General features: G+C 38.6%; 3 protein-coding genes across 7 annotated transcripts; 2 read left to right on the top strand and 1 right to left on the bottom strand.

Annotated features, from left to right (window-relative positions):
* Positions 1 to 1,949: 1,949 nt before the first annotated feature.
* On the bottom strand, positions 1,950 to 11,736 carry LOC144655199 (uncharacterized). Of its 5 annotated transcripts, XM_078515417.1 has the most exons (5): positions 11,296 to 11,680; positions 7,520 to 7,585; positions 6,496 to 6,877; positions 4,890 to 4,972; positions 1,950 to 2,306 (listed from the first exon to the last, which is right to left on the bottom strand). In XM_078515417.1, the coding sequence occupies exons 3-5, from the start codon at positions 6,775 to 6,777 to the stop codon at positions 2,087 to 2,089; spliced, it is 585 nt and encodes a 194-aa protein (XP_078371543.1). In that variant the 5' UTR covers positions 6,778 to 6,877; positions 7,520 to 7,585; positions 11,296 to 11,680; the 3' UTR covers positions 1,950 to 2,086. The 5 variants fall into 5 exon arrangements, with proteins under 5 accessions (XP_078371543.1, XP_078371546.1, XP_078371545.1 ...); XM_078515420.1 differs by lacking the exon at positions 7,520 to 7,585 and having other exon boundaries at positions 4,900 to 4,948; positions 11,296 to 11,736; XM_078515419.1 differs by lacking the exon at positions 7,520 to 7,585 and having other exon boundaries at positions 4,900 to 4,972; positions 11,296 to 11,724.
* Positions 11,737 to 12,049: 313 nt separating this feature from the next.
* On the top strand, positions 12,050 to 12,517 carry LOC144654958 (paired box protein 6 homolog). The gene has a single exon (XM_078515188.1). The coding sequence runs from the start codon at positions 12,050 to 12,052 to the stop codon at positions 12,515 to 12,517; it is 468 nt and encodes a 155-aa protein (XP_078371314.1).
* Positions 12,518 to 12,522: 5 nt separating this feature from the next.
* Positions 12,523 to 13,080, top strand: LOC144654959 (uncharacterized). Its single transcript, XM_078515189.1, has one exon. It carries the CDS (start codon positions 12,523 to 12,525, stop codon positions 13,078 to 13,080), a length of 558 nt encoding a protein of 185 aa, XP_078371315.1.
* The last annotated feature ends 3,550 nt before the right edge of the window (positions 13,081 to 16,630 follow it).

The raw sequence follows: 16,630 nt of genomic DNA on the forward strand, positions 1-16,630 counted from the left end.
ATTGTAGTATTTCGGCAGATTATTGTCCCTTTAAAAAGGGAAAGTCCCTTTCAATCAAAGGTGTGGAGAACAGGTGATTTCCGCCGAGAAACTAAGATGAGGATCTTCAAGTCAAACATCATTTCTGTCCTGTTATATGGATGCGAGACTTGGAGAAGACAAAAGCGGATGAAAAAAGGCTTGACACCTTCCTTCACAAATCTCTAAGGAGAATCTTGAAAGTCCATTGGCCCATGCGTGTGTCTAATGATGAAATTCGGAGAAGAGCAGGAATCGAAAAGATCAGTTTACAAGTACGACGAAGGCGATGGAAGTGGCTAGGTCATGTTCTGCGTATGGCACCAAACCGAAACCCACGCGTGGCATTATCCTGGGCACCAAGCGGGAAAAGAAGCAGAGGACGGCCAAGGGAAACATGGCGGAGAACGGTGGAGAAGGAACGCGCTGAGCTGGGACTAACATCGTGGGCTGCAGCAGCAGCTGTGGCCAAAAATAGGGACAGATGGCGAGCATTGATGTCCGGCCCTATCCCCCACCAGGGGGCAAGGAACTAAGAGAGCAATTGATCAGGGTAATACACAATCTCTCGATTTTATGTCCATTGAAAACTCCTAAGGTTGTCTATCACAAACGCAAGATTGAGCAAAAATTGAAACATGTATTGAAGCGATGTCATAGTTTTGGATAGTTTTGTTTTCTGGGATTTGCTATGATTGTCTGATGTCTGATTTCGAATGAACCAGGAGAATCACAAAACCATTTCAAACCCTTCTTTTTGAATAATAATAGTCGTAGCTATCTGGTTGTGATTGCTAAAACTTTCTGTGTTGATCCGAGTACTTTGTTTTTGCAGCAGCCATCTGGTTTTGTCTTGGCTAGAATCCCTGGTATGCTCTCTGTAGACCTTAAAGGACTGCACGTTTTGAAGTTTAGTTTAGTTTAGCAGAGATAAGCGTAGAGAGGACTAATAGAGAACAAGAAGCTTAAAGAAGCTTAAAACTGGGCGGGAAATGACGTCCACATTAGAGATATCACATTGTTTGTGTTGAAATGAATTGGCCTTTCAGTGTATCGGTTTGAGACACTTTGAAAGATAATTGTAAAGGTGTAATTGTGATTTTTCTGAATGCTTTCGTGTTCGTCCTGTGGCGAAATTTTGATGATATTAGTTACCCTCAGTCTGTAAAGGCGATTCTTTTTGGACGGAGGTCATTTCGTATATTTTTGTATAGAAAGGACGTTTCGGTTGCCGGTAAGGTGGGTTAGAGAAAGTTTGAAAAAGGGTTTTGAATTTTCTAAGTCATTTTCATCGACGCTTTGTCAAGTTATTCATGACGTCGTCAAGTTCTTAGTGTATTATACAGGTCTATATATACATGTATGTCGGTACAACGTGAAAATGGTAGGTTTTTTGGCCGTGGTTATTCTGTATATTCGATTCAAATAAGGAGTTGTTTCAAAGGAGTAAAGACGGTTGTGCAAGTCATACAGAAGAAATGGAAAAGTTACTTTTGGTTAGCTTGATGGTGAGTGTGGTTGCGAGCTTTATGTAGGTAATCGTTGGCTGGTTTAGACGAAGGACAAAACGTGCGGTTGTGTGACTTGGTTTGTAAAAAATTTATGGGGAAGATGGATTATTATCATGGATTGTTGTCAGGCACAGTTAATGGCTAGAGTGTGAAATATTATGGAAATAGCAATATATAAGTAATATATTATATACAGAGTACAATCATTGCTTTTCATTGTAATCACCAGCTGTGAGTACAGTTCACTGAGATTTTTCATTTTAAATAAATAAAAAGTGTATTTCATTATGTAAGTCGAGTGACGTTTGGGCCGTGACGTTGTTAGACAAATCACATGGTTCTAGTTAACTTCAAGTGAGTTGCAGAATTTACAAATTGAAGACTTTTATCCCTGAAACAGAAGTACGCGATTGCGTATAGTTCGTGTGTCGATTAAGAACATTTTTATTTTAAAGCAGAAGGCAAATGGACTGAAGCAAGAAGTGTAATTCCTCTACAGATGTGAAGTATTAATAACTGCACGGCAGTTTGTTCTTTGGCTTTTTGTTTACTTTGTTTTATATTTTAGTTGCTTCGCGAGTGTGATGCATTACTCTGTAGAGGTGAAACGTCAGATCAGCTGATAAAGTTGAGTCAGAATCCATGGGTTTTGTTTGAACTATAATCCTTCTTGATAATTGTGAGATGGTTCTTTCTTGTGGATCCATTTCGTTAGTTGTTGCCTTTAATTCTTGTGTACTTGACTTGTTGTGAACCATGTATTTTCTTGCTCTGCAACTGAATAAAATGAGAGAAAGATCCTTTTAAGTTTTAGAACGAAGATAAGAAGATAAGTTGAGTTTGTAGGAGGCTAGTAAATTTCTTTAAGATGAAACCGGCTGACATTTAATATTTTGGTTATCAAGGACTGGATAGCAAATTGATTTTGTTAACAATAGTTAAGTGTCTGAGAATTATGTTGGAGATATAGAGACCTAGAGTTAGGGAATGGAATGGTGTTGTTGAAGGATAACTGCGTTAGAGTATTCCAAATATGTGAGGCAGCGGGGAAGAAGGCGTGTAATCCCAATAAAAGGTACAGTAAAATAGAATAAAAAAGGGGACCAACACAAAAATCAGAAATCAAATAAAATGCGCAACAAAGCACCTGTCCATATATGTGTCCGATAAAAGAGTGTGTACTGTAAAGCAACACTTAGCCCTATTCAGTACTGTCATCTACCATAGGGGGGAGGGGGCTTATATCCGGATGTTTTTTTGTTTCTATGTAGATGAGCTTATAACTAGACACGATTATAAGCAGGAGCACTTATAACCCTTATTTTTCGGTATGCGTTGATACTGTTGCATACACTGGTGCATCTAATATTAAGTTCCCAAGAAATTGTCAATTTACCACAAAGCTTCCCATACCTTTCACATCCTGATTGATATGCACGTAGCCACTAGTACTATCATCAGGTTACGGTATTTATTCGAATAAGCGCGGCGCTGTTTATTATATTTTTTTGCGACTTAAATGCAGCGCTTATTGGATCGCGAGTGTGGCGCTTATTAAAAAATTGGATGCGCTATCTGTATGGAAATTTTTTGGTGTCACCATTCGTCTACTCCCGGCACTTCCACAAAATGCCACTAAAATTGTAAGTAAGGCCTTCACAAGAATTCTGAATAGAGACCTTAAGGTAATTCCCTTGAAATAGAACTGCTCATAGATTTCCAACCAAACTTTGCCAGTTGGTTGTTTACCTTAAGGGAAGTTAAATTTTGAACTAAATCAAAGATCTCTTCGAGATATCGACTTTTTTGCATGAAGTTAGTATGAGTAGAAGGTTTATCCTGGGCATTGTTGTTCAAACATATGGAAGAATGCAAACGTCTTTCAGTTCAAGCATTTTTTTTTATTTTCGCGGAGGAAATGCTGTATTTGTCAGTCGCGACGGCTGGGCACTTTGCAACTTTGGCTTGGTTAAAAATGGTAAACTGACGTTTGCCTTTAATCGAAATAGCCTTTGGGATATACAAACAAGAGGAAAACATAACTGGCAACACGTGAACAAAAGCAGATTTTAGCGAACAGATGAAATGCTTCCACACACAACAAGAAAAATTTTGTTCGAAACAACACAATGTGCTGCCCCCCTCCCCTCCATGGGTGGCCCCCATAGTAACAAAAATATCAATAACTTCGAGTCCAAATCAACATAACTTGATCTATTTATCATGCTGGAAAACACGGTGCAAAAATGTATTTTTTTTGGCGTTTACTGTCTTTTTATACCACAGCTTTGTGCATAACTTAATTCAAATTGCAGATTTTAGGAATGAGAAACTCTGTTAGCCTATAGCCTTCTCAGCCAGCAATCACTACCAAAGAGCTTTATCAATTTCAAGTCTTAAGCGGCTTAACATAAGATTCCAAACAAACCTACAACAAAAATCGCACTTGACATCAGCTTCATACATGTACCTGAAACTTTTCGATATTACTCTGATGCTCTACCATTATCAAAATTATCAAGGCATGCAAAATTATCAATGTAAAAAAAAGCATCATACAGTACTGCATTGGTAAGACCAGGTTCCAACTTTAAATCCCATCTTGAGCCTAATCCTTTTAGCTTACTATTTTAAAAGGCTAACTTTATAGAATCACTGCAAGTACCCACAATTACTTATACAAATTTTACTCAACATAATGTTTGCTAAGATGTAAATTTTTTTTAAAAAAGGTTAAAAGGCTATAATATGTACAAATAAAAACCGAACGTTTTTTTACTATAACGTCTGTTTTCCACTTTTCTATATTAAAGGAATTTTTTGTAACATTATTATTAATCATTAAGTGAGAAAAAAAGATACAAAATCAAAAATTCTTTATTTTATTGTTGTAGAAGTTGGACCACGTCATCCCCGATGTTTGTTGTTGATAACTAATGATTTAGACAAAAAAATCCCTTCTATTACCCCACCACAGACAACAGGAAACCAAGTGATCTATGGGGAATGGGAAAGGGACACAGTGTGTGCATCTTTAGTTCTCAAAGGGTCAATTACCACAGCACCTGCCCTTCAACGGAGTTTACACCCCACCTTACCCACCCCTACACATGGTCTAACAAAGAATTCAAACAATCATTATCGCTTTTTGCTTCAAGTTGAACATCATATTGTTTCCAGCAGTTAGAAATATTGACATCTGACGCCCTATTTTTTTTATCAGAAAATAATATTTTGCTTAACTGAAGAAAAATGATCCATAATTCCCTCACAGAAGGAATTTTTCCTAAGACCCCCCCACCCCCCCCCCCCCACCTCCAACCTGAGGGAACCCTCTGGAAATCTAATTTAGCTTCATACCTTTCCTTACCGTTTTGGCCTTTGAGACCCCTTCCATCACCAGGAATTCCCAATCCCTTCTGTGGAGGAAGTATTGACATTTTCTGTAAACACAATTGAGAAATAAATTATAACAAAAAACAGCCTTGCAATTAAATTCGGCACATGTGACCGGACAAAAAGGCAACATTTCACGCTGATATACTGCTAAATAATAGAGTGAGTAAAGCACTTTCTCTATGCAACATTTTGGTGTATTGGTTTAGTTCCACACTTCCAGTGGCAGTGCAAAAGCCAAACAATATTGGTTACCGTAATGATTCGATTTAGCGCCCTCCTTCCAATAAGCGCCCCCTTCCGAATAAGCGCCCCCCTTCGAATGTGTTTTTGTCAATAAGCGCCCCTATTCCAATAAGAGCCTCTATTCTAATAAGTGCCCCATTGTTATGAGCCTCTATTCTAAGAACCCCCCTATTGTGGATAACCACCCCTATTGAAGTCATCGATGCATTCTCGTTCCCAAAAGGATTGCGGCCTCTGGGGACGAAAATGTCATCAATGTCGAATAGATAAACTCACGAACATTCACCGTACCGAACATGTATATATTTACTGCTAAAATAAACAATTCTTTTAAAAGTAACTGAACTTTCAACAATTTGTTACTGACAGTTTCTGTTATTGTTAGTTATTTCAATATATATTTAAGTTTTGTTTTGAACGTTTGGTTTTTTCTCAAAAAATTAAATAAGTGCCCTGTCTTAATAAGCGCCCTTCCATGAGGTGCCAAAAGTAAATAAGCCCCCCGGGTGCTAAATCGAATCATTTCGCAAATACTATTAGCTGTGCACTTATGAGTTATGCAGGTGCACTGACATGAAAAGTGTATGCCAAAGCATCAACCAATTCATATCTAACCATAAAGTACTGCTATCAATCTGTAGAAATTGTCCAACAGTTCATCGGCTTATTTGAACATAATACATATGGAAAATCTGCCATATAAATGCATTTATTAATCATTATTAGCTGTTTTGATGTTATCTGCTCACTCACAAGAATTGTGATAGCTGTCATTTGCATACTGTAGTGAAGCAAGTAATTAACTAAGACACCTTTCAATACTAGTAGAGAGGCTAATTTCTGTATTCTGAAGCTTGAATATCAAGTTTATAAATCATCTTAATGATTTATTAACTTGATATTCAATAATTGAAATTTTTAATGACCTTGACAGTTGTAGTCAACACACCACAAGGTCAAATTATTTAAACAGCAAAGACACAGAAGCACCATTTATCCCATTGACCTCAATAAAAAAAAATCGATTCAGCACTTGAAAATATTCAGTATAATTATTTATAAGGTGGTCAAGGCAGGTGATCAACTTCACTGGTTTTGATCAGACGGACTAACTAATGGTGAACTTCACTTCCATTTCATCTCTCCCTTCAGGATATCACCTCCATATGACTGACAGCAATAATAATATTAATAAATAAAATATACCAGAAGATATATCATGTTAATTAATAAGTGTTGGATACATGAAAAAGTTAAAAAAAACTTGTATTGAAAATAATTAACTGGTTAGTAACAGCATACAATAACTGCTAGTAACACTTACCTGTTCCTGCCTCCTCCTCAGGCGCCTCGATTTTCTTTCTCCGACGAAGCGAGAACAAAGCGAGCGCGAAGCCCTTGCACGCCCATGTCCCCAAACAAGAGAGAGGCGTCTGGGTACGAGGCCGTACCTGTTCTCCATTTTAAATAACGTTCCGGATAACAACTTTTCCATGGGTATCATGTGGAGCAACATGCCTGTGCTGTAAAGCCAAAATCTCTGTAAGCCATTGCCAGCCCCATTGCCTTTATCTTCACATAAAAAGCAACCTTTTTCTCCCTTCATGTGAGCTAATACAGCCTTTCCAGATTTAGGTATGCAGATCACAGCAGCAGTGTTCCTTGCACCACTTTGTTCCAATCAGTTGTTGAAACTATTATAACTCCTTAAATAAACAAAAACAAAATTGAGTTATTGAAAAAACTTTTCAGTAATTTTCAGTAATAATAATGGGCCAAGTCCATTACCACCACTCCATTAACACAATCACCTACCTACCCTTCAAGTTGACCTGAGCAAATGCTCAGTACCAGTCATTTTCTTGTTTAAAGAACACCTAGCTTTAATATTGTCTCCTTGTGGCTCATTGGTGGCCACATGAATGGAATGGAATTACAATGTATTTAAGATGAATGAGATGACTACATTGAATATATCAAACTCAAATGACAAAACTACAGTGTATTGATTCTGTTCTTATCTAAGACAGCTAATTAATATATCTTTTTTGCCTGATCATGTGGAATTACCACTTCAGATAATTTGCGTAGAGACCTAGAATTAGATGGGATTCCAGCTGAGATCCTGCCTAGAACTAGTTAGGATCCCTGGTGGGATCCCCCCCCCCCTGGGATCAATGCACAGCTAAAATTCCACGTGGAATTAGCAGCAGGTATCTCGAGTGGGATCCCACCTGGAGTAATTAGCAGGATCCTAGGTGACACCCCACCCAGGTCATTTTAGAATCCTTTAGGCAGCATCCCACGTGGGATGAACATACAGCAACCCAAGAAGGACACAATCTCACCTTGCATTTTTACGTGAGTTCACCTGTCAAATATTCTTTTTAAATTTTCACAAGTCTAAATAACACCTTTAAAAAAACAAACAATTAAGTATAGAAAATATCTTGAAAGCACCACAATTGAGAAGGTAAGATAAAGAATTCATTTCACAGCTACCAACAATGTTATCATCCCTTATCCAGGGCTGTCATTAAGGGCTGTAACCCGTAACACCTGTTACGGCTGATCATGAGCTCACTCAATGTTACAGGTAAACAGTTTGATTGGTGTTACTTTACAAGTTGCATTGAGAATGAAATGCTACGGGTGATAACTTCAATGTTTGGCTGCATAAAAACTTAAATATATGACAGTCCTGCAAGTTATCGTCATCCACCTTTACACTTGATTGGTATAAGTATTTTACAAAGGAGTTCCATGGTGGGAGAACATAAGAGGCAGGGGAGTCCCCCCACTCACTTTTCTCCCAGGTACCTGGGATTTTACTTTCTTTCACTTGCATAACAAGTGAATGGCCTGCTAATGCCTGAGGGGAAGGGAGGAAAAAAAATCACTGGTCACAGTGCATACAAACAAAACAACACTAAACAAGAAACCCACTAAATGCAGTGAATTTTTCCATACACAAGTACTATGTATACACATGAACACAACACCAAAAAACCTTGCTGTAGTGATCTACAATTTACAGTTCTGTGATACCCATATTTTGAACGACGACTTCCACCGGGTTAGTAAAGACAGTCTATTATAAGGGGTCATACAGCAGGTCGTCACAAAAGTGCGAGGCAGCAAGGTGTGCGATCCATTCTAGTAAGCCAGCTAAATAGCAGATCAGTTAGCTTAAATATAGCACTCCGATTAACCTTTTCATTTGGAGTAGGGATTTTTGCCTCATATACCTCGCTGCCATGCCTCACACGCCTTGCTGCTTGCACATGAGGGCCTGTTTATATATAGTTCCAGAATGACTTATATTTCGGAACAAGTTCACAATGAAGTTCGTTGACTGCATACATTCCACATGACATAATCGACCAGCTCAACCAAAGTCGTTTTCACGTGCGTAGTTTTCACTCAAGATCAAAACAAGATGGCGCATGTTTTGCGCAAACATGTTATTTTTAATGCTCATGATGGCTATATCTGCAATTTTAACAAGCAATTTGACCATAGGGCTGCTTCTTCGGGCTAATAAACAGTAAACGCTATAATTAACATTTTTTTGCTCTGAGTTCAAACTGTGACCTCTGTATGTGGTTTCACAAGAAGCGGTTTCATCTCGGAATCAAATTCATTTAAAAACCAGAATGAACTCATTTGGGAATGACTTGACTTTTGTCTTGGTATTATGTAAACAGATAGAGTGAAATATATCGGGATGGGATTAACTTGTTCCGGAATGAGTCATTCATGAATCATGTAAACAGGCCCTAAAACTCTCACACAGCAGCAAACCGCCAGGTTTTTTCTTTTTAAAGAACAAATTGCTTGTATCGGTGTATGACCAATATTCAATAGGCTATCGGTTTTTAAACAACTTCATTCCATTTCGTAGCACATCTATATGTAGCGACTATAATGGGAGAATGCACCATCATGAACTAAGGCAACTATTTTTAGCCATGCAATATCAGCTTCATGCAGTTTCAAAAATTATTTCCGTTTTGTAGCAAGTTCCCCGAGCTTATAAACAGATTTGAAGCAAACGGATATCAGTAAGACAACAATTAACCCTCTTTATTAATCGGGCGGGGCCTGGGCCCGATTCATAATCTGTGTCAGATTTTGTCGTTTTTTTTTTTTTTTTTGTCGGTAAATCGTTCCAGAACCTCGCGGCCCAGCCGATCCCTTGGTCACGGTCACGCAAGTTTTCATTACTTGCGAAATATTACGTTCAAATCGTACAAGTTTTAATGTTCACTCCCTGGAAGCTGTGTTACAAAATCATTCCCGTCTAATTTTACGAGTACTCTATGCTCTGTTAAACGCGAAATATATATATATTTTTGTGTCCGGCATTTAAGTCTTGACTTGGAGCGAGTACTGGAGATTCGCATTGCAAAATCTTGCTTTCTTTGCCATGTCCAAACTATTTTAATATTGTGAACGCAATACCAATTAATAAATTCCACGGCTCAGACACGCACAATTTTTACGGCTTCAAAACTTTCGAAATTCAAATACTTTTCGAAACATTTCTTGGTCTTATCTTGAAAAAAAAAATCAATCTGAAACATCTTTTTGGAGATTCTTACGTTTGTCTCAGAGCGAGTACTAAATATTCAAATTGTGAAAGCTATTTTCGTAGTAAACACTACGTCATTCACGCAATTTTGTCTTCGCCGGAAGCTGCAAGCGTCACTGCAGTGCACTTTTTTCAGCCAGACTCCACTTTAAAGAAATTTTATGAGGAAGAACTGTTTTATTGAAGCGTTTGACTCAGAGTGAAAACAAAACGCCGTATTACGTACCCGGACTGTACTGAATACTGCAAAACAACGCAGTTTGACATGTACAAGTGGTGCAAGCTAAATAAAGAACCATTAGGTCATGACAGATTTCAAAACCGTAGCGATCAGCCGATCACTCGCGTTTAACATGAACACTCTGCTCTCTGAAATGTATAATTTTGTTTCATTCCATATTTTACAAGAAGAGAGGGCTGAATATAATCACATAGAGAAAACAAAGACCGCTTGGACATGTCCAAGCTATTTAAAACTACCACTACGTCAGACCCATGTCACGCGATCTCTCGCTTGTAGCTATAAATAATCATTCACCTATTTTCTGTTTGAATACTCTGCGCTCTGTTTGTGTGAAATACTTATTGTTGTGTTACTCAAGCGTTTGGCTCGGAGCGAATATAAGTCGTACAATTTAGCCAGAACGTGTTAAATATTGCAAAACAACGACTTATTTTCTGGATATCCCAATTTTTGTTTTGAGTTTACGGTATTTTGAGAATCGAAACGTTATCGAAATGTAAGTTGCAAGCTCAGCAAGAATGTGTCAAAGCACGGGATACACCTCATCCGCTAAACGGAGAAATACAATGGGATGGCCTTAGTCTACTCTTTATTTTGGCGTGATTTGGCTTTCTTTTAAATGAACTGGTTTGGGTTATTTTATTGAACATTCGGAACAAAATAAATATTTGCATGCGTAAGCAGGCATTTTTCCGGCCAGGCATGTGGTTTTAAAAAGAAAAAGATGATGTGGTAAAGGAAATTCATGTCACGTTCACTCCGTGACTAACGCAAACACGACTTGTGTGTTTCTCAAGTGACTGCTTTTCTAAATATTTTACTGTGCGGTGCCGTGCCTTTAAGCCAAAGCACTGAAAGAGGTCAGGAGGTCAAGCATTACCCGCACGATTATAAACTGCTTGCAGTTCTTGTCTTTATATCACCTTCAATGTTGCACACAGTAGCCAAAATAACTTTGCCTCCAAAAAGCGAACAAAGGGTAAAAGAAATATGTTAAGCTTATTTCAGTAATTTTCTGGCCAAACAAAACCAGATCTAGCAAACACAGCCAAAAACGTAAACCACGCATTTCTTCCAAAAACATACATAATGCAATGCCGATAAAATGCTCTTAAAGAACCAAAAACAATAACCCGACGACCATTGCTTTGAGTATTCTTACTTAACTAAACAGTTCAAGTTGTTTTAATCGGATCGCCGGTCCAAAATCAAAGCGAAAGCTGGCAATAAAGGTCAATAAACATAGGAACGCGCAAACTGCATTCTATTATAAACACATGTCATACCTGAACTCGTCTCTCATCACCGTCTGCCTTCAGTGCACAGCCTATTTCAACCTCCTCTCACAAGAAATTCTTCCTGTCATCCTTTATACAAAATTCCTTTTCGGTTCATTTGGATTCCAAACGCACATTCAGGCTGCGACTCGCCATTCTCGTCCCCAGAGTCCACGATTCCTCTAGTCTCCGACGGTCAAATATGTCCGCTATTATTCAAAATGGCGTTTTTTGAACAACTTTTTCAATCTTTTCGTCCCGAAAACTTCGCATTCACCTGCTTCCTCCCCTGTCATCCAACTCATTCCTAGCGTTCCTCCTAATTTTACACAACATAACATGACGTCTCTCCTTTTCCTTCAAAATATACGCAAAAAACAAAACCCTCATTAACGAAACAACAGGGAGAATGAGGTATAAATTGTATAATGAGCTACCGAATCTATGAACTGGACTAAACGCCCAGTTAATAATAAACAGCCCATCTACGAGAAGAATAATGGTATCTTCTGTCGTTTAAGCGAGTTTTCTCAACACATGTTTGCTTAAACAAGGAAATGCAATAAAGCCGGAAGACACGTTTCCATTTTACTACGCTTATCAGTTGAGTATGCACCGAGGGAAGTTTCGCGCCCAAGTTTTACCGTTAAAATTCTGCTGTTGTCAGGGGCGACAGAACTAGTTTCCATTGGAAACATCTCGTGCTATTGACGTCAGCAGTCCCGTTCGCGCGAAAGTTGATTCACTGACAAGTGCGAAAAACATGGAGAGGTTAAATTCGAAAGGCAGAACCTTTATAAAGGGCTGTGCACTTTCGCGTGATCTACGAACATCGTTAGTAGATGAAATAGTTAGGAATGGTGGCGATATTAATACCGGCTACTTTCCTGGTAAATTTTCGGATGTGGCAAACGCTTTCAAAGTCAGTAAAAATACTGTGAAAAACGTGTGGCAGCGTCTACACACTGAACGTACCATTGAACCACGGCGGCATGGAGGAGGAAACACCTCTAATTTAACTCAAGGTGACTTGCAGTTTATTGAGACTGTCAAAAGAGAAAGGCCGACTTCATCACTAAGGGAAATTTACGACGGTTTGAACGAATTTGGTGACATTCCAAATGGAACTTCCATTTCTGCGATTTCGCGTGCATTGAACAACAATATGTTGTCTGGTTTGAAATATTCAAGGAAAAAATTAGCACTGTTGCCCAAGAAAGATTTAGTGTAGAAAATATGGCATACACTCAAATGTTCATTGATTACCTTCATACCAAAGATCCCTTTAAGCTCAAGTTCTTCGACGAATGTGGTTTAAAATTACCTTTCCACGGTAAGCGATTGTATGGTCACGCACCAGTTGGAGAAAGATGCATAAAACTCTTACGTTATCACGATTCACCTAATATAACAGTTAATCTTTTAGCTGGATTACACGGGGTAGAATATATGAATACAGTGCAAGGTGCATCGGATACCATCGAATTTCTTCGGTTTTTCGGTGAGGCTGGAAACGCAGCCAACATGGAAACAGGAAGACCGGCGCTTGAAGTAGGAGACATACTCGTGATAGACAACTGTGCTACTCACCATTTTGCAGGTGGGGAAGCATTACAGGAGTGGCTGAATGATCGAAACATTGAACTTGTCTACACCCCAACATACTCTCCTGATTTTAATCCAGTTGAGTTTGTTTTTAACAAAATGAGGACCGTGATGCGTTATGACCTTTGGGAAGTCACAAACGAAAACATTCAACTTGCTGCATTCGAAGCTGAGCACAAGACTACATAACTTCAAATGACATGGTAAATTTTTTCAGATATACTTCATACATTAATATTTAGTTTTTGACTGTTTCCGCAGAGTTGCTAGTCACAAAACTGTAATCCATTGATTTCATTTTAGTGCCGTTTATTGTCAACCCTGAAATTTACTGTATTTTAAGAACAGATGTCACAGGATTTAATTTCCCAAGTGATGTCTCAGTTAGTAAAAGGGTTAATAAATGATGTGAAAACTGTCTGTAATCAATGTTTTTCCTTTTTGAAATGAGTTCCATTCGTGTAATAATAATTACACATGTATCTTACAACAACAACTTAATTCAAACCTTCAAAAAGTGGATTAAATATTTCTGATAAGAACTCAACATTTTGTAAACAAGAGGTATTTTTAGCGACAACTTTATTACCGAAAATTCTTATTTCATTGTTTCCGTAAATTCGCCGATTGAAGTACTCGCCAAATTTATAACTTTTGTCAGTAGAAAGCAAGGAAAGCTGATTAAAAGCGTCTTCTTTCTTCAGGCTGTCGGCGAATCGGTTCCAAAACAAGTTGTCGCTAAAAATAGTAACAGAAACCATTCGGTCTTCTATGTGAAAAAGTTTGTTTTGATAAACACGGTTTTGGGTCCTTGAATTACTGTGAATTAACTTAATTAATTTTAATTTTTAAAGATTGAAACTGTTGTTACAAATAAAAACGCAAACGTTCACACATCTGGATGTTGTACTACAAGATATATTAAATTCCCGATAAACCGCGACGGGAATCTAAACAATCGGAAGCAATGTGAACAAATTCCGACCAACAAAACGAGAACGTAACCTGACAGCTGACCTGAACATTTATAACGATTTAACATAGGCTAGGGTTTCACAAATAATGCATGTAAAGGTCAATATTCTTGCACATCATTTGTTTTTTCGTTGAAGTTCTATGAGGGCATTCGCCGCATCCTCTTCTCTCTGAGATGATTCGGGTTCGACAGTAGGTGATTTCCAGCCCTGAGCGGGTACATACATGCCAGAGTAATCATTTTCTCTACAGGGGGATACAAAATCAGCTGTCGCCAATACATCGCTTGATTGTTCGTTATTGAATTCCTCTTGCAGACGAACTGCTAGTCTGAAATCAGATTCTTCCATCTCTGACAAAAATGGCGAACTTAAAAACGTGGAGGAAGTATTTGCAGCCGATGAACTGCGTCGAGGAAATTTGATGGAATATTCTTCCTCCAAAACTCGCTTCTTTGGGTTCACAAATCTTTCCCTGTTGTGAGGTTGGTGTGACGATTTCATTTCGTGTTCTTGGACTGCTTCTCTCAATAACTGCGTTATACTGTGCCTTGGAGGTAGCTTTCCGTTGCATTTCTTCTGAAGTAGCGCTATGTGTTTATTGAGAAGCGCCCAGTTTTTTACACCGTTAACGATGTATCTATCTGGCTCAGAAGCGACGATATCAGCCTCAATCTTTCTAGCAAAGGAATCTTCAACACATTTGTAAGCTTTAAGTTTGTTGTTGTAGTCGCTTTGGAGATTTGCTAATTCAGTCTCGCATTTAGTTACCTGCTGTGATAACTTTCGTCTTGCAGCTTTGTCAGTGGGATGCTTATCAATAATTCCACACAACATTACGGATGAACAATCGTCTCCATCACAGTTTCTCCTAGTGTGACCTATCTTCAAATGGCATTTCCCACAGACGGAAAGAGGACCGGAGTTATGTAACTCTGCTTTTGATAATTCCCTTTCAAAGTTGTCCTTTTGGACTTTGGCATTTTCTAACGCCTTTGTCGCACTTTCAACACTTGCAAGTTTTTTCGATAGCATCCGATCCACAGGGTTAAGGTCTGTGCCTGACAGCGCAGCGTTTTGTGCAGGAATAGTGTTTACAAACTTGAAACTGTTCCCTGTACATGTTTCAGCAGCAGGTGACGGCATGAATGAAGATGTGCTCGTATCATACCGGACTTTAGTGCTTGATGAACTCGCTCGAGACGGGCCAGCTTGAACTGGGGAACCGAGAACCCCAGCCTTCAGTTTAATTCTTTTAAATTCTCTTTCTGGAACAGTTCTTGCGCTCTGCCAAAATTCCTGAAAGCCTCGCTCGTCGTTGTTGTTTAGATTGATCCAATTATCCTCGTCGTCTAAGTACCGGATTCTCATATTATATTCATGCAGGAAGTTCAGACTTGGGCATCGACCCGTTATGTCTTGCACCAGTGTCTGAAAAGAGTAATGGCCTGAGTTCACAAAAGCTGTTGGCACCATAAAACTGATCCATTTTTGTTCTTCCGATCTTTGTGCTCCAGTATATTCCACTTTCACCTGATACTCCGCCATCTTTCTCGAATCTGGAAGTTCGGTTTCGCGCGCACAGCAGACTGATGACGTCAATAGCACGAGATGTTTCCAATGGAAACTAGTTCTGTCGCCCCTGACAACAGCAGAGTTTTAACGGTAAAACTTGGGCGCGAAACTTCCCTCGGTGCATACTCAACTGATAAGCGTAGTAATAATTCCATTGCGTGTTGTTTGTTTTCCCTCTGTAGTTTTTACTGAGTGAAAACCTTTTTAACGGGAACTAAGACAACCCAAACGACTCTTTCAAAGTAAACACTAGATAAAACTGCTCAAAAACCAAAGAACTGCGAGTGTGGGCTAAGCCTTAAGCGGCCTTGGACTTTAAACCTAAGAGTAACCTTGAACAACCTTGGTAACTAAAACAATTCACAACATAACTACAGGGTGCCAAAAAATAATCGAGCTATCGAAAACGAAAAATATGAAATAAAGAGCCATTTAGTTTTAAGGACCAATCTAACCAAGCGATAAAGAAATGGCAGAAAGTGGCACGAAATGTTTGAACAGAGCAAAAAGTATATTCAAATCAATGTGTACATCATTCCCCTGAAAAACGCCTGTTTCGGTATATATATATATATGTTTTGACATGTTTGCTTGAATTAAAGGAAGGCAGTAAAGCGGGATAGTAATTCATTATATTTATTAATAATTCGACGCATTTCGGAACTCTTTTAAATGCTCGGAGAATTAAAGATCTACATCTCCCGTGTGTGAGAACAAACTGGGAGAAACAAATAGTTCAAGTATAAAGCAGCCAACGAATGGAACATTCGAGAAAATATTAACGCCTGGCATGACTTCCCTATCGCTTCTTGAAACTAACCTTTAAATAAAACTTTTGAATTTCAAATTAACGTTAAAAAGGGAAAGTCCCTTTCGATCACGTGATTTCTAAGAAACGACTGAAACGCCATTTTGTGCAATTCAAGCAGAAGGGCTGACCCGCCAGGGACATATCATTGAACAACTCAACGGTAAGAAAACGATTACTAGTAACTGGCTTAAATATTCATAGCCAAAATTTACTTACATTCTGATTGTAGATCTTTTTGAACGAGGTTTCCTTGGCAAATTTTTAACTTATCCTTGAAAGCGTACACCACAACGACTTCGATTCCCTGTACTTAATGAAATGCTTGGAAGAATCACAAAGTAAGAGCTGGAAACAGATCTCGGCGTTTTGATTCCTTCAT

This window comes from Oculina patagonica, chromosome 5 (genome assembly GCF_052425735.1).
Source record: "Oculina patagonica isolate OP01 chromosome 5, crgOcupat, whole genome shotgun sequence".
Classification (NCBI taxonomy): domain Eukaryota; kingdom Metazoa; phylum Cnidaria; class Anthozoa; order Scleractinia; family Oculinidae; genus Oculina; species Oculina patagonica.

What these genes read in the sequence shown, in the direction of transcription:
- LOC144654958 (XM_078515188.1), top strand. Translation starts at nt 12,050, where the DNA reads ATGGAGAGGTTAAATTCGAAAGGCAGAACCTTTATAAAGGGCTGTGCA.
- LOC144654959 (XM_078515189.1), top strand. Translation starts at nt 12,523, where the DNA reads ATGGCATACACTCAAATGTTCATTGATTACCTTCATACCAAAGATCCC.
- LOC144655199 (XM_078515416.1), bottom strand. Translation starts at nt 6,777, where the DNA reads ATGAAGGGAGAAAAAGGTTGCTTTTTATGTGAAGATAAAGGCAATGGG. An exon ending in TGAGGAGGAGGCAGGAACAG is followed by an intron (nt 4,973 to 6,495) that starts GTAAGTGTTACT and finishes TTGTGTTTACAG; the next exon opens with AAAATGTCAATACTTCCTCC. An exon ending in GGCCAAAACGGTAAGGAAAG is followed by an intron (nt 2,307 to 4,889) that starts GTATGAAGCTAA and finishes CATTTTATTCAG; the next exon opens with TTGCAGAGCAAGAAAATACA.